At 39.3% G+C, this 18,007-nt stretch overlaps 1 protein-coding gene across 2 annotated transcripts; it reads right to left on the minus strand.

The window, feature by feature from the left end:
- Positions 1 to 2,613: 2,613 nt before the first annotated feature.
- Positions 2,614 to 10,613, minus strand: LOC131946641 (uncharacterized). Of its 2 annotated transcripts, XM_059307582.1 has the most exons (4): positions 10,152 to 10,613; positions 5,016 to 5,157; positions 4,695 to 4,901; positions 2,614 to 3,919 (listed from the first exon to the last, which is right to left on the minus strand). In XM_059307582.1, the coding sequence occupies exons 3-4, from the start codon at positions 4,865 to 4,867 to the stop codon at positions 2,827 to 2,829; spliced, it is 1,266 nt and encodes a 421-aa protein (XP_059163565.1). In that variant the 5' UTR covers positions 4,868 to 4,901; positions 5,016 to 5,157; positions 10,152 to 10,613; the 3' UTR covers positions 2,614 to 2,826. The 2 variants fall into 2 exon arrangements, with proteins under 2 accessions (XP_059163565.1, XP_059163564.1); XM_059307581.1 differs by having other exon boundaries at positions 4,695 to 5,157.
- Between the last annotated feature and the right edge of the window lie 7,394 nt (positions 10,614 to 18,007).

Raw genomic sequence — 18,007 nt, forward strand, 5'->3', positions numbered from 1 at the left:
GATAAAGTAATGCTGGTTTACTGCACCATGTATGTGGTAAAGTAAGGTTTACTGCACAATGTATGTGGTAAAGTAAGGTTTACTGCACAATGTATGTGGTAAAGTAAGGTTTACTGCACAATGTATGTGGTAAAGTAACGCTGGTTTACTGCACAATGTATGTGGTAAAGTAAGGTTTACTGCACAATGTATGTGGTAAAGTAACGCTGGTTTACTGCACAATGTATGTGGTAAAGTAAGGTTTACTGCACAATGTATGTGGTAAAGTAAGGTTTACTGCATGTATGTGGTAAAGTAACGCTGGTTTACTGCACAATGTATGTGGTAAAGTAACGCTGGTTTACTGCACAATGTATGTGGTAAAGTAACGCTTCCTTTGAGGCTATGTTTCGGTGACGTCATCACACAAGTGGCTACATCACTGCACGTCGTTCACATCAGGTGTTTCTACCAGGTGGGGTGTCATCAGTCGAGTCACCTTTAGGGTGTCACCTCCACCACACCCTCACCAATGGTGAATTTAACTCTAATCGGGAAAAACTTTTCTGTCTTACAACCATTTATGTTGTTGTCACGCCCCCCCCCCACTCCCATACACACATACCCTTTTGAGTCGAATAAAGCCATTATAAATATGCATTACAGTATTAACCACTACCCCCTACCCCTAGTCTTCTACCCCCAGCAATTCACATGTTAAAAAACAGTTTTAAACACAATAGCAAACACCCATTGTTTTTACTCAACCCAATATCTTGCAATAAATAAACTAAAAAACAAAACTCAAATAAATTTTAAAAAGTCGACCATGAATCAAACTCTGTCTTAGAACGAGAGAGATTTCAAAAAGCATTCATCGACTTTTTAATGAGGTTTGTGTTTTAAAAAAATCAACTGTTCAGATATTCAATTATGAAGCTAATGGAAGTTGGCGTTGTGACGGAATTAGCTAACCACGTCTGGCCAGATTTTTGTCTATTCAATAACTAGATTTCTCCGCTTTTATTTATTCAGTGTGCTTATATAATGATGTCGGCCTAATTGTTTGTACATAAATAATGTTGTAAATCTTTAAATGAGTATGGGAAAATTGAAAAATTGGTTTCGAATATCGGACTTTTAATATAAATATAACTGTACTATTTAGGCTCACATGACACAGGAGATTAAATTACCATCACCCTCAATTACTCCCCCTCCCTCTTGATCAACGACCCCCACATGTCAACCACCCCCTTGATCAACTACCCCCTTGATTGATCAACTACCACCCATGTCACTTGAATTTACATAGACAATATATACTTTTAGCCGTGTCCGTCGCCCCCGTAAATTTTAGCCCCCCCCCCCCCCCCCCCCCCCCGGATAAAAAGTCTGGAAGAAACACTGGTTGATTGGTAGAGCTTGCGACTGATAACCCGAAAGTCGCAGGTTCCGATCCCGGGCTCAAATCATTAGGACGTTCCTGAGTCCACACAGCTCTGATGGGTACCTGACTCACACTAGGAAAACAAAGATGGCTGACCACACTATCCCTCACATGCCGAAACAGATGAACTCTGCTTTATCTGCCCCACGTGTCTTAATGATGATTAATAATAAAAAAAACCCCACATGTTTCTATGTTTACCGGTGTATGACAGTGCTGGGCTATTGATAAGCCTCGGAGTCTCCTGATGAACTCTACTTCACCCGCACCAAGAAGGACCACTAAATCTGGAACAAGTGCTTTACTTTGGCACGGGTAAGCTTGGTGTATAAGCGAAGTACGCTGTGCGGAGGTATGAGATTGGTGACAAGAATCAACTGCAGAGGCGTAGCAACCCCTCCCGGCGCCCGGGGACAAACTTTTAATTTGGCGCCCCCCCCCCCTCCCCAAATATTTTGTTGTATTTGTAATTCAAAACTGCAGCTAAAATGAGCTTTTACTTTTTTTCCAAACCATTTAGGCGCCCTGAAGGTCGGCGCCCGGGGACATATGTACACCCCTCTCGTCGCTACGCCTCTGATCAACTGACGCCACAGCATATTTTATTACTGGTTGCCCGGTATTGAAGCCAAAGTATAATATGTAAACATACAAACTCACTTTCATCAGTAGCGTAGCGAGGGGGGGGCGGGGGGGGGACATCTGTCCCCGGGCGCCGACCTTAGGGGGGCGCCAAATTGAAAGTTTGACGGGGGGTGCAAATGAAAAGTTCGAGGGGGGGGGGGTGCAAATCGAAAATTTGCTCCCAAGGGGGCGCCAAATTGAAAGTATGTCCCCGGGCGCCGGGAAGGGTCGCTACGCCTCTGACTTTCATATACACTACAACAACAGAAAACAAAAGAATTTAGAAATTTAAAAAAAAAGATTAGATTTCATAGCAAACATGTATTTTTTTTTATTATTGATTTGTATTATTGAAAATTATAGCCACATTTAATTTACAATTTTAAAAAATCATTAACGAATGTCAACACATAATTTGATTATATATTAATTATATTAAGCATAATTAGTCAAATTTAATTGATCACCAAAAGAACAAATAAAATCAGAGTTTCTTTCAGGCATCTCTTACAAGAGAGTCCAACCCCCCCTCCCCCCCCCCCCCCACCCCAATTGCGGAGAAAAATGTCCAAAAGAAACGATGATTAAAATACCATCCATATCATGAGTTTCTGTAAGTTTTAATAAAAACAGTAAAACATCCACATTAGATTAATTAATCTTGGAAACATTTTTCTGCTTTTAGTAAATGGAGAGAATTACCTCTTCCCCCTCTTTTTACCCCTCATTTAGTTGATAAAATAAATTCATATAAAGTATTTTTTTTTACTTCACTATTCATTTTGTCCAGTATTTATCCGTTTTTCCTGGCTACTGGTCTCGTCTTGTTTGAAGATGTCCACCGATAAAGACAGATCCTCCATACTGATCATTGTCTCTCGCGACTGACACAGTGAGCTGTGACTGTCTACTGTCATTTCCGGCGAATCGTTCCTCGAACAGACCGGGTCGCTGACGTCACGGCACGACGTCACGAAACTGCTCTCCCCGGTCCCGTGAGGCGTCCCCTGGTCACGTGGTAGCTTATACAGTAAAAAATACTTCGCCATTTCTTTATTTTTTAACAGGTTGAGTTTTTCTTTCTCCTTCACGGGGAGGGGGCTGCACAAATTCCGATTATCGCAGACCCGGGTGAATCCGTAGCTGAAACACTGGTTGGTGACAAGTCTGTTTTCTTTGAAGTTCGTTCCGTTAGAATTTTCATTGATAGAAAAAGTATTGCACTCGGAAGTCGGTGGCTTGTACCGACAGGTGTTCACCACACGCTGAATGCTTTGGTGAAGCAACAGACAGCTGTAGAGAAAAGCGTATACGAAGTGGAGAAGGAAAACGGTCAAAGGGACGCTATCCATGAAAAACGGAGTTTCTTGAAGCATGGCAAGAGTTACCAGTGTTATAGGCAGAAACGCCCGGGAAACGAAACAAATGGCGCAGGAGAACATGATCATTTTCTTGCACGTGCTGTAGCTTTTTTGGCCGAGTTTCAGAACGAGGCAGGTGTCTTTTGCCGATGAGCTGATTTCCGGTATGATGATCGTGACGGCCAAAAGTAAATTTTCATTGTAGGCCATACTGATCAGGCAATTCGCCGCGCTGAGTAGGTTGTAAACAAAGTCAACGCCTGGCTTGCCAGATTGGCCTGCGACGGACCGAGTCTCCGGTTTTCCGTCTACTGTTTCACGGACGAGGAGCATTTGCAGGGCCATGACAAGAAATCTGGCCACGTTTGCACTTAGAATAACCCGGATGAGACAGTTTGGGTAAGGGGAGGGCTGGTGACTGAATGGAAGAGACGATATTGACGTGTACGTTAGGGCTAGAATGGTGAGAACCATCAATGTCCAGAGACTCAGCTGTTCTGTTAGGCTGAAAGTAAACACAGAAAGCAAGCACTCATTAAATACGAAAACAAAACTCCAAGAGTTTAGCTATTTTCATGAACTCTACTTTCTCTCTTATATAAAAGCAAAACAAAACCCAAAAATGTGCTTAAAATTTAACAAGCTAAACCTTTGATGCCAAGTTAACTCTAAGCGTCTGTCACGCTGTTTGAGAGCTGCCCATTACTTTAACATAAACATTTTTTTTACATATCTTCTAAGTAGCAAAGCAATATTTCCTCAAAGACGTTTTTTTTTTCTCGGGTGGGGGGGGGGGGGGGGGGGGAGGGTGAAAACCGGTAAAGTATATATTTTCGAGAACAGGGCATTACCCGCCCCCCCCCCCGTCATTTACCCCCCGGACACCCCCCCCCCCGTCATTACCCTCACCGGAGTAATTACCCTTTGTCAATTACCCCCCGCCCAGTAGGACATTACCCCCCCCGGTCATAGCTTAAGTTTCAGCTAGGGTTAGAGCTAGGGTTTGAGTTTCGGCAAGGGGTAAATACGGGGGGGGGGAATGTCCGGGGGGAGGGAAATGTCGGGGGTGGGGGGTAATGTCCTGTAGCCATATTTTCTTTATAAATTCTATTTCACTTGTTGGATGGGGGGGGGGGGGTAGACTTGCCCACAAAGAGACGACTAAAAAAAGAAACACGGATTCATGGTTGGATCTACCCGTTAATATAAGGATATGCTATAAGTGTTTCAATTAGAGACTCAGGCATTGTGGCTAATGGAACATCGGTTGCCGTACTTACATCCTGGGCAGCAGGCTTGGCCTTGACCTGTGGATCTCGACCAGCGTCCGAAGGTTCAGAAAGGTCGAGCACCAGTGGAGCAGGCGGATCAGCACGAGCTGGAGCAGGACGAGCAGGTGAGACGTGAGCAGCATGGTCAGCACATCTTCCAGGTGTATCACAAAGTTGGCCATGTTAGGGGTCTTCACGTGGTGACTAGGGTGGGATCTTTAGAGGTAAGGTCTTTACTTGGTGACCTTTATGGTTAAGGTCTTTACTTGGTGACCTTTAGGGTAAGTTCTTTACTTGGTGACCTTTAGGTTCAGGTCTTCACTTGGTGACCTTTAGGTTAAGGTCTTCACTTGCTGACCAGTGGTAGATTTAGTTGCTGACTAGTTTAAGCAGTCTTGTATCTAGCGCTGTACCCTCCATCTGTGGCTCACACAACGGAAACCTCTACAGCCACAGACACCAATCTAGTCTCCTGTAGTAAAAAAAATGTTCACATATATATAAGATCAAATACATTTTTTAAAAAAATGTAAACAGACTTCATGAAGAAATCACAACAACAGATTTTTAAAAATAGAAATGGAAATTTTCAATTAAATTGTGTTTTAATTCTGATAAACACTAATGGTTTAAAAAAAACATTTTACTTTTTTGTGTAAAAATCTGTTGATGTTGTGTTTTTCTAAGAGAATATAATCGAACTGTACTCAAGTTGATGATCACAACACTCTAACATTAACAGAAATAAAATACTTAAAAAAACTTTTTTAAAAACCACGTTTTTCTTGTGGACTAAAAAGTAGAAAATAAATTTTTCTTTTGTGCTTCCTCGAGCTGTGCAGGTTCTTGTGATGACTGACAAAAAACGTGGGTACGTTCACCATCAAATTTCCCGACCCATCTGCCCGACCCACGTTTTTTGTCAGTCATCACAAGAACCTGCACAGCTCGAGGAAGCACAAAAGAAAAATTTATTTTCTACTTTTTAGTCCACAAGAAAAACGTGTTTTTTTTAAAAAATTTTTAAGTATTTTATTTTCTCCTTTTTAGTCCGTTGCTACACATGAAAAACGTGTTTTTTTAAAAAGTTTTTTATATAGTTTATTTTCTACTTTATCTAATGACTTGATTAAGTATGAATTGACTAAGTGTTTATAAATACACGGACTAAAAATATTGAGCGACCAGGATTCGAACCTGGGTTGTCGCGGCCACAACGCGAAGTACTAACCACTATACGATCACGGCCAGCGCGCTCACATCGATTGGGGCCGAAGTAACTGTGTCAACAGGCCTCCAGTCTTGTCGGTATCTTTAGAAATCATGTCCTCAATTTTATGGTCCTTGGGGCGTAATTAAATTAAGCTAATTACGGTCTCTAATTGCTAGTTTTTATGATTGCATCTGAAATTGTTAGGCGAAAGTAGCCTGTATGCCAAATTTCAGATCTCTAGAGCAATCAGAAGTGGGCTAATTTTCGATGTCAATTTTAACAACAAACACATCCACAAACGCGAAGCTGAGTTAAGAAAAAACGTGTTAAAATTGTTCAAACACCAACGCTATAAAAAAAAAAACTCAGTACGTTAAAGATCTAGCCAGAGAGGTTTTCATCAAGTTCTATAATGGACAATAAAAAAATTAGTCCGTGTTTGTGGCCAGCAGACATCGCGTGATGCCAGCAACATCCCGCGTGAAATGACGAGACAAACTGCTTTGTCAAAAGCTATGTGAAGGAGTCTGGGAGTTTGTATCTAACCTTATATTAGTATTGATTAAAATCGATCCATTCAACACGCAGGATCTCCAAAATGATATATCGTTGCAAATTAGATATAAAAGTTAACCAAAAAAACAAACAACAACACCACCCTTACATCATACTAAAATGTAAGGTACGTTTGGGGTAGGTGAAGTAGAGTTCAAATGTTTTACTTTCATTAACGTGAGTCAGGTACCCAGCAGAGCTGAGTAGAAATATGGGCGTCTTAAGGACTTGGTCCCGGGATCCGAACTCAAAACTTTCGGATCAGCAGTCGTACTTCCCACCATCAGACCAGGCCATCCCAACACAATAGTAAACGAAGTCCTAAAATGACACACAACACGCTATGCACCTTCCCGCCGAGGTGAATAATATATGGGCATTCCCTAATTAGGATAAATTAGCTACTACAAGCATATTATGAAAACATTGACCGACTAAAACCTGACACAGACGACATAATTGAGCAGACAAACCCACCCCTCCCCCGGGCAATTTTTTAAAATCTTAGGTTGGTCAACACTGCAGGATCACATAATTGGTTTGTGCTTGACCTCATTAAGTATGGCAGATGTAGTAGAGTTCATCAGTTTCTGTGACCTCAGCCTATAAATGGGAAAATGTGGTCAGTTCTATTCCCAGTCGCATTTACTTAAAATGAGTCAGGTATTCATTAGAGCTGAGTGTACTCATGGACGTCGTACAAATTCAAAAGAGGGATCCGAACACAAAACTTTCTGGCTAGCAGTCGTGCGCATTATCTGCCTATCACGCATAGGGTGTATGCCATTAATATGAAAAATTGCTCTCCCTTATGTGATGTGCTACTGTAAGAATGTCCTCCCTTATGTGATGTGCAACTGTAAGATTGCCCTCCCTTATGTGCTACTGTAAGATTGTCCTCCCTTATGTGATGTGCTACTGTAAGATTGCCCTCCCTTATGTGCTACTGTAAGATAATTCTCCCTTATGTGCTACTGTAAGATTGCCCTCCCTTATGTGCTACTGTAAGATTGCCCTCCCTTATGTGCTACTGTAAGATTGCCCTCCCTTATGTGATGTGCTACTGTAAGATTGCCCTCCCTTATGTGCTACTGTAAGATTGTCCTCCCTTATGTGATGTGCTACTGTAGGATTGCCCTCCCTTATGTGCTACTGTAAGATTGCCCTCCCTTATGTGATGTGCTACTGTAAGATTGCCCTCCCTTATGTGATGTGCTACTGTAAGATTGCTCTTCCTTATGTGCTACTGTAAGATTGCCCTCCCTTATGTGCTACTGTAAGATAATTCTCCCTTATGTGCTACTGTAAGATTGCTCTTCCTTATATGCTACAGTAAGATTGCTCTTCCTTATATGCTACTATAAGATTGCTCTTTCTTATATGCTACTGTAAGATTGCTCTTCCTTATATGCTACTATAAGATTGCTCTTCCTTATGTGCTACTGTAAGATTGCTCTTCCTTATGTGCTACTGTAAGATTGCCCTCCCTTATGTGCTACTGTAAGATTGCTCTTCCTTATGTGCTACTGTAAGATTGCTCTTCCTTATATGCTACTATAAGATTGCTCTTCCTTATATGCTACAGTAAGATTGCTCTTCCTTATGTGTTACTGTAAGATTGCCCTCCCTTATGTGCTACTGTAAGATTGCCCTCCCTTATGTGCTACTGTAAGATTGCCCTCCCTTATGTGCTACTGTAAGATTGCCCTCCCTTATGTGCTACTGTAAGATTGCTCTTCCTTATATGCTACAGTAAGATTGCTCTTCCTTATATGCTACAGTAAGATTGCTCTTCCTTATGTGTTACTGTAAGATTGCCCTCCCTTATGTGTTACTGTAAGATTGCTCTTCCTTATATGCTACAGTAAGATTGCTCTTCCTTATATGCTACAGTAAGATTGCTCTTCCTTATATGCTACAGTAAGATTGCTTTTCTTTATATGCTACAGTAAGATTGCTCTTCCTTATATGCTACTGTAAGATTGCCCTCCCTTATGTGCTACTGTAAGATTGCCCTCCCTTATGTGCTACTGTAAGATTGCCCTCCCTTATGTGCTACTGTAAGATTGCTCTTCCTTATATGCTACAGTAAGATTGCTCTTCCTTATATGCTACAGTAAGATTGCTTTTCCTTATATGCTACAGTAAGATTGCTCTTCCTTATATGCTACAGTAAGATTGCTCTACCTTATATGCTACTGTAAGATTGCCCTCCCTTATGTGCTACTGTAAGATTGCTCTTCCTTATATGCTACTGCCAGTTTTCCCTTTTGTGTGTTACTGCGTTGTGCCCTTACTAAGAACAGTTCTTTTTCTGTCAGCTAAATGCCCTTTTACACCCCCCCCCCCTCAGTGTTTCTTCCAGACTTTTTTCTCCGGGGGGGGGGCACTTGAAATTTTCGGGGGGGGGGGGGCAGACACTGTTAAAAGTATATATTTTCTATATAAATTATATAAATTTCATTTCGTTCGGGGGGTGGGGCGGTAGAAGAGATGCCTGGAAGAAACTCTGCCCCCCCCCCCCCTTTACCTCAGGCACTTGTGGGGGGAAAATCACAATTCGGGAGAAAGGGGGGGAATACAATAAAATGAACAGGACCAATAATTTCACATTTGATCTCCATCAGAATACTCCTCCCCCCCCCCCCCCCCCACACACACCGCTACCCGCAGGTTTTATATTAAGATGTCCATTGATCGACTTATCTGGGTACTTGCCCGTGAGTTCAAAAGACCACAGGTAAAAAAATAAAACCGATACAAAAGACAGAGCGTGTCATGGTGACATTGTGATGTCATTATTGGATGAACTATCACAACCACCTGCATGTAGGACACGTGCTTGTGGCGATTGATTGGGGGGGGGGGGAGTGGGGAGGGGGGGAAGTGGTAGGTGGGCTGGAGGGGTGTCAGCGTGACATTGTGATGTCATTATTGGATAAACCATCACAACCTGAATGGTAAAGTGTAGGACACGTGCTCGTGGCCATTGATGGGGGTGGGGGGAGAGAGGTTGGAGGGGGGATGGTATGGGTTAGAGAGAGGGTATGAAATGATGTGGTTATATTACTTCAGATACCTTTTTAAAAAATTGTTTTTTTAAAAAAAACAAAAAGCTATTTGGTTTTTGTTTTAAGTCTGTATATTGTTTGCAATACCAGACACAAACATGGGGGGATGTGGGCTATTGCATAACACCAACGACATGGGATATGAGAGGCTACGTGTCACATATGATTTTACATATGGGATAAGCGATACGACTAGTAACCTATACCATACCATAACTGCTGAGATTGACAGTATGCCACATTTATGATATGGAATACTAGGTCGCATATTACATATATATATATATATATATATATATATATATATATATATATATATATATATATATATATATATATATATATATAGTCTATATATATATATATATATAGTATATATATATATATATATATATATATATATATATATATATAGTATATATATATATATATATATATATATATATATATATATATATATATATATATATATATATATATATATATATAGTCTTGCTTAATAGTTGAAAAAGTACTATCTTCCCACAACAGCAGGTGCTTAGTGCTTACCATTGTTGAAATATTATGTAATGATAACTAATCTATGCATGACCGGCCTTAGATAAGAAGATAGTATGTATAACTTACATGCAACGTAAAGCGATTTCCATCATATTTCCGTCACTGAAATCTAGAAACTTGTAACTGTAACTCAAAGCTGTGCATAGAGAGGATACAGCCCGTCACTTCTCGTGTTAAACAGCACACAACACACCACCGTGAACCAGGAGAACTTATATACACAACAAACACAGCGATCAACAACACACTTGTGTTGTGGCGTTGGTTTGCCTCCCTTGAATGATCGTTGAATTGATCGAGAACACGCAGGAGAATAAACTTTTTTTTAAAAAAATGTTCTGATCTAGATTTTAACATTCAATACACAAGAGGAATGACACTGCGCGAACTCTCCAATAAATTCAACTTGGTTTTTTTGTTTTGTTTTGTTCTTTTATCATCAGCTTTTTTTATTTTTCATTTCCCTCCTCCTCTTCCGCTCCCCGCCTCTGTGCGCAATTTTTTCCTCTCTCATCTGTTTTCAAGGTATCGCGGTGACCCGAGCCCCAACCAGGAAGTACAAAATATCCAAAGATTTATGTTGATTGGTAGTTATTTTTGGCTTGTATTTTTCCCGGTGCGAGAAAAATAAAAATAGATTATCGACAGCTGTGCTGAAGCTGCAACGTCGTTTCTTTTTTTCAGTGTGTTCATTTTTCTCTCTTGATTTTAAAGACTTGTTATTGTGTTAATTTCGAATACATTGTAGATCTACTATCCTAATTTATAAAAGGCCATGTGCGCTCTTCTCTCTCTCTCTCTCTCTCTGTCTGTCCGCAAAATATTTTCGCCGGACATCACGTCAGAAACGGCAGCGATATATGCAGAACTTTATACGGACTTTTGTTGAAAATAATATGTTAGATGTTTTAAATGTATAACCACAATTTTAGTTAAAGAAGAAAAATAAAAATTAAAGGCGTATTCGAATGTAGAGAAACAGTATTATTTATGCAACCGGAAAAGCATTAATATATGTGAAAAAGAACGCATAAAACTGTGACGTCACTATTGCTTATACATTAACTAATGACGTCATCTGCCGTGTTTAGAATGAAAAGAAATGAACTATTTCATTCAAATTTGTTTTAGATCTACGTACACTATGAAATGTATACAATACAATTTTTCCGGCCTAAACTCATAAAATTTATTTTATGTATTTGGATTCTAGATCTAGAGATTCTAGATCTAGACTAAATCTAAATCTAAATCTACGCAATAACTAGATCTAGGCGTAGACGCTAAGATCTAGATTTAGACTCTAACTTCTCTAAAATCAATTCCAAAAATAAATTTCTATATTAGGACTAAACTATTTCAAGACTTATTTATTTTATACAACATCTTTGTTATGAACTGGCTAATTTGGGATAAAAAATTAATTTGAAAGAATAGGCATATTCGCGTAAGTTAAGATTTTAAAATACGTCTTTCATTCTCCGTATTTTATAAGGTGCCTAAATAGAGGAGATGTTAGTGTACATTAAACCACGCAGGTGGTGCGGGTTCGAGACACAGCAAGTCAGCTTGGTTAATGTATTCTTTTTTATTATGCTCGGGCTAAACTTAAAAAAAAAATTCTTTTAGGAATCTAGCTCTAGATCTAGATTGTCGGGTGTCCGATAGGGCACTTCCCGGCGCCGCAGGCGCTTCAAATTTGGCATGATCTTGCCTTGGTGCGACAGAACACGGGGGCCGGTTGGCCGAAAAGTCTACGATGTGGGGGTCAAAACTGACCTCGACTGACCGGTACCTTATATGAGCTATAAATCGAAAAAAAATGTCCACGGAGGAACCTCTTCATAACTCTTGAGGTCGTAGACCGACCTTCGGGCGAATTAATTAAGCATTCAAATTCTCAATGTTTTCGAAAGCCTAAGCGAAGCTGGGCAGCATGCCTAGTGTAAAAGTAAAGGGCCCTTTAGAAACTAACTGGCAATGGGAGAGGTGAAATAGAGCACCTATTTCAATTACCTCATTATAGGAATAGATAGTGTGGTCAGGTACCCATCGTAGCAGGTTGGACTCAGGGATGTTCTACGGACAGACACGAACTCGGGATTCGAACTCGAGGCTTTCGTGTTAACAGTCAAATGCTCTATTACCCGACCACATCCTCCCTTCTATTTAGAATACATAGTGGGCTAAAAAAAACGCTTTTAAAAAAAAATATAATCTTTAACTCGTACAAAGCACATTTGACATTTACATACTTTTTATGCCTAATTATTGTTTGATTAATCGGGCACAATTCGGTGCTGCAAAATATGTGTGCTTTTCAAATACATAGTAGCTAGTAATGTTTCTGCATTTGAACACACCGAAAGCCTTATTTAAATAAATACAGAAGGCTTAAGACAATTATGTCAACATTCATCTATAAATCAACCAGAATGCAGAAAATGTGACTAAACATAAAAGAAGAATTAAAAAGTACCGTATAGCATTATACAATGCCAATCACTATCCCATAGAACAAAATTGGTATATTTTCACTGTGTGTTAAATAGTATGTTCATGTTTCCTAACAGTTGTAGGCAACAGGCATTTATAAAAACTCTGTACAATATTGCCCAACAAGGGACAGTGTGGTCGAGCGATAGAACGTTCGGTTGCTAGCCCCAAGTTCTCGAGTTCGGATCTCGGTTCGGACACGTGATTGCAGGACGGCCTGCTCAGGGTACCTGACTCAACTTTGGGAAACAAAGACGACGGTGCATAGAGTTGACCACATTATCCCTTAATGTGCCTAGGTAATTGAAACATGAACTGTACTTCATCTGCCCAATGTGTCTAGGACACGAAAGGGGATAAAAGTAATTAAAATTAATTAATTACTTAATTGAAACGCTACACAACCACATCAAAAAATTGAATAAGCGTAACCTTCACACTCTACAAAACCAATGCTACGATATAAAAGTTGTAGCCGCATCTTCCTCCTTCAGCGTGAACGAGAAACGAGGCAGTTGCAGTGACTGCACACGGATGTGGGTTACTGGCCACAATCACAATATCGTCGTCTGGCACAGCGCTGTTTGCACTTCCTGGATCTCTCATCCTTTTTCCTCATCTTTCACTCTGACCTCTTTCTTTCTATCACGACTTATATAAGTATATATATATATATATATATATATATATATATATATATATATATATATATATATATATATATATGTGTGTGTGTGTGTGTATGTATAAAGTTATACATGTATACGTGTATATATAACATATATTTTATATAATCATTATTTTTGTTGTATAATACAAGGCCTATACAACAAAGGGCCCCAGCATAATCAAATCGATGCTTATAAGAGATTAGTTCGTTGTTGTTGGATTTTATCAATAAACCTAAATATAAATGAACTCAAGCGAAAAATCTCATTTTGAAGTAACAAACTAACACATAAAGAGTGAGTGGCCATCTACTTGACTGCCCCCCTCCTCCCCCCCCCCCCACGTTGTACATACAACCCCACCCCACCCACTCAACTCTCCATACATGCGCGACCTTCGACATTTGTTCGAGTACATTAAGGTCAGCCCATGAACTTCGTGCACTGCGATGTTACAAGCTGTTACATGCGTCACACCAATGTTGATTTACTAGTTTTATTTGTCTGTGTCTTAAAGCTAAAATCTTGTAACTCTAATTTTACCCATTTCTTGTGTAGCGATTTAAAAAAAAAATTAAAATTCCAAATAAGTTTATTTCCAATGACAAAACAATAACATTCCATTTTAAAGTCAATTATATTTTTAATTAGTTATGAAAAATTAATTTAAGGACTACTATAATCAATTGAAAAAAATGGGATATAAATTAGCGATCACTCAATCTATCAGTTGTCATTAATTTGGTCGATCATAAAGCTAGCTCGTGAGTCATAACCTGAAAAACGATCGGCATTGGAGGAATACATTATAAAAAAGAAATAAAAAAATTTAAAATGACATAATTGACAAGCTTTAAATGCACAGGTAAGAACAAAAACAGTGTTTTTTTTTTTTTTTTTTTTTTAGCTCTGAAGGTAAGAATAAAGCGATGGGCAGGATATGCTTAGAAAAAAAAATTCTAAAGCTGCCTCTATTTTACTATTGAATTAGGCGGTGTTAGGGACACATTGGCGTAGCTAGGGAGGGCGAGTTAGGCGTCTCGAAGGGTGCGAAAAGGTTAGGAAAAAAAAAACTCATTTTAAGCAGGGGTATTGAATTATACACAATTACGCATCAATTGTGAGACACCACAAAAGAAACCTTCAAGGATAGTACTGGTTAAAAGCGGTTTCTCGCCAACTTGAAAGTCTATATATATATATATATATATATATATATATATATATATATATATATATATATATATATATATATATATATATATATATATATATATATATATATATATATATATATATATAGGTTATATATATATATATATATATATATATATATATATATATATATATATATATATATATAGATATATATATATATATATGACCCTGTGGGTGGCGCTAAATAGATAGCTGACCCCGGGTGCCGGAATGGGTCGCTACGCCTCTGTAAGGACATCTATCTATATATAATTCTCTTCTTGGAGACGTTAGAAATAACCAAGCTGTAAGCGTGCCTAGCAGTCCCCTTTCTTCCTTTCTAGGCATATCGCAACCACCCCCACCCCCACATGGTCTGGTGAGCTGTGGTTCACGCTAAATGTTTACAATCGTAGAGCCGGGTTTAGTGACGCCTATTAGGGGCAGATAATTTAGTTTGAAACTATTTTAAAATTAGGGGAGGTAACTAAGAGGAGGCTGCTTTCACGGGGGGGGGGGAGGGGTTTAATGTTTTAAAGCAAATATTTTCAGTGACAACATTGGTACTGTCGAATTCACAAATTATGAATTACTGAAAAGTAGAAAATAAAACTAAATAGCGGCGTGTGATACGCCGCGGGTCGACTCGTTGTTAAAATTTCACTAGGCTGTGTACGTGCCCTTGGTCAAATTACGCTAGACTGTGTACAGAAATATTGTTGAAATAACGCAGGCCGTTGACCTGTCGTAGTGTCGGCTGCAGCTGTACATATCGATCTATGAAGGTTGAAAATGAAGTGGGCCAGAGTTTTGTTATTCCGTTTATGTAAACGAATGTTATGAAAGTAATTTCAGTTTTAAGCTAGCGTCGTAGTTTTTCCTTTTGACTGACATTCGTTTGCCGCGAGAGTCACAGCGGCGTAGCGTAGCTCCACGTTTTCGTGCAGGTTTCAACTCGCGATGTTGCCTGCCATAACGACGAGCAACATAGTAGGCGGTTGTCAGGGTTTTTTTTTTTTTTTTTTTAAATTTTGAGCCATTTTATTAACTCTTTTGCAGATTCTTAATTGAATTTATTAAGGTTTGTCCATAAAATGACGCCACGCTTTATTTAAGAAATTTTTCAGGGGGAAAATAAGCGAAATAACTCGTAACATTCATTAAGAACAATTACTTTCCAAAACATTAATATGTCGTCAGACATTTAAACACCCACTTCCCCCTCATCACACACTATCTCAAACGTCCCAACCCCTACCACCTCTGGGGGTCGTCCATGAATGACGTCATACTCCTAAGTGGAGGGGAATCGTAATTTTTGTGACGATCTTTTGCATTTTTAAAAGAAATGCTAGAAACTGATAAATTTAGCTGTTATTTTGCGTTTTAGAGATATTTTTATAGTAAATTGCAATAGAAATTTGATGAATATACTCCGTGTTGACAAAGCGCACTTAATATTTTAAAAAGAAATCGATATTTTTTAAATTTACTATTTTGAGGGGCCGGGGGCGTAGGCCGAGGTGTGACGTCATTTATGTATCCCCTCCCCCCCCCCCCCCCCCCCCATCTCTAGGACGACGCATCAATGAAACACTAGAACTATTCTAGATTTAGTAAAACGACATTATTTTTTTTGTGTGCCTTTAAAAACTTGTTACTATAAATTTTGTATAGCTTTATTTTACATTTTATTCCTAATTTAAAAAAAAACAAAACAAAAAAAACGTTATTTATTGATTGATTCCAGTGTCTCATCAAGCCAATTCCTGGCATAAAACAATTAAATGGGTGGATTCTCGATATTCGAAGCAACTCCCCACCCACTTCATTAATTAGAAGAAGTGTCGCTTATGGCGGGCTGGCAATCCACTCTAGTGACGTCTGTTATTTCCGTAACCATATCCACCCAGCAGTTAAAAAATTGCATTACATTCTGATTAGCCAGAAAGTCGTGCGCCGCGTTGTTTTACAGTACAAAACAAAAATACTCGGGGGAAATCGTAGGCTTAAATATAGATTCTAGACTTCTAGATCTAAATCTAGAATCTAGGGCTTAACCAATAAACTGAGTAACATAGAAGATGTGAATGGAGAGCTTAAGACGCAGTAAATTATCATTCACCATTAGAATAATGTATCGCCAGTGAAAGTTTCTAATGTAATTGAATGAGAAATTCTAATTACTAATTGAAGATAAGCCTCTAATAATAGATTCTTGAACTAGACAGAGTTTCTTCCAGGCATCTCTTGGGGGAGGGGGGGGGGGGGGAAGAAAGTCTACCCCCCCTCCCCCGAACGAGATGGAATTTATATAGAAAACATACTTTTACCAACCAGTGTCCGTCTCACCCCCCCCCCCCCCCCCCGGAGAAAAAAGTCTGGAAGAAACACTGGAACTAGATCTACTCTATCGATTGTTTATATCAGTAGCGTAGCGAGGGGGGCGGAGGGGGGGGGGTGCAAATCGAAAATTTTGTCCCCGGGCGCCGGGAAGGGTCGCTACGCCTCTGGTTTATATGCATATAATGACTATGCTTTAGTTAAAAAAATCAGACAACTTAATGGAAATAAACTACGTCGTTGCTGAATAATGCTCGAAGACTGGGGCTAACAGATAAACATCATCGCATGCCATTAGCTATCAATCGATCATTCGTGTGCTCCGTCGCAATTAACTCTCGTCAGTGCCTCGCCATCTTGCTTAATGAGTACGTCATTAATTAAGCTAAATAATTCTAACATAGCATTGTGATTAGACACGACTACTTTATAAAAATGTAATGTAATGCATATCGACAGACCTACCAAAATGACAAAATGTAGCGATTAGATTATCATTAAGTGTAATAAAAGAGGTCGATGCAAACGTTTTACTTAACCGATGACCTATACACAGAGGCGTAGCGAGAGGGGCGGGGGGTGCGGACCGCACCGGGTGACACCATTTAGGGGGATGACACCAAGGCAAAAATAGCAAAATATATAGAGAAAAACTTGAGGGGGGTGCAAATCGAAAGTTTGAGGGGGGGGGGGGTGTGCAAATCGAAAGTTTGGGGGGGGGGGGGGGGTTGCAAATCGAAAATTTGAAAGTTTGTCGCTATGCCTCTGGGGGGGGGGGTGACATCATTAAATGCCTCACCGGGTGACACCCGACCTCGCTACGCCACTGCCTATACACATAAACTTGGCCTATATTGACCCACAGTAACTTGTCTTCAGTGAAATTTTACATTTGGATCCATCATACTGCATGAGATTGTCAGAAAATACATCAATTTTTCCATCCTACCCACAATTAGTTTTATAAATATTAGTTTGCTGTTAATATTTCAGGCTGGCTGTCATGTTTAGCGTCCGTCCCATCTATCATATATAATATATAGACTTGGAAAACACTTCTTTATAGGGCCTAACTTAGCAGGTTAAATGTTTTTATAGTAATATTCATTGAACATGCCAAGCACACTAACCTTTTTTTTTTTTGACTTAAGCTGAAGCTTGTATTTAAGCATTTTTAAGTAAAAAACAAGTAATTAAAAAAAAGTCTAGTGACAATTT

Source organism: Physella acuta, unplaced genomic scaffold, assembly GCF_028476545.2.
Source record: "Physella acuta isolate Inbredline_101_S28 unplaced genomic scaffold, ASM2847654v3 ptg000566l, whole genome shotgun sequence".
Classification (NCBI taxonomy): domain Eukaryota; kingdom Metazoa; phylum Mollusca; class Gastropoda; family Physidae; genus Physella; species Physella acuta.

Bases quoted from the DNA above. Each gene is read 5' to 3' on its own strand.
- LOC131946641 (XM_059307582.1), bottom strand. From the start codon at position 4,867: ATGGCCAACTTTGTGATACACCTGGAAGATGTGCTGACCATGCTGCTC. The intron at 3,920-4,694 runs GTAAGTACGGCA...GTTTACTTTCAG, and splicing joins CCAAGCCTGCTGCCCAGGAT to CCTAACAGAACAGCTGAGTC.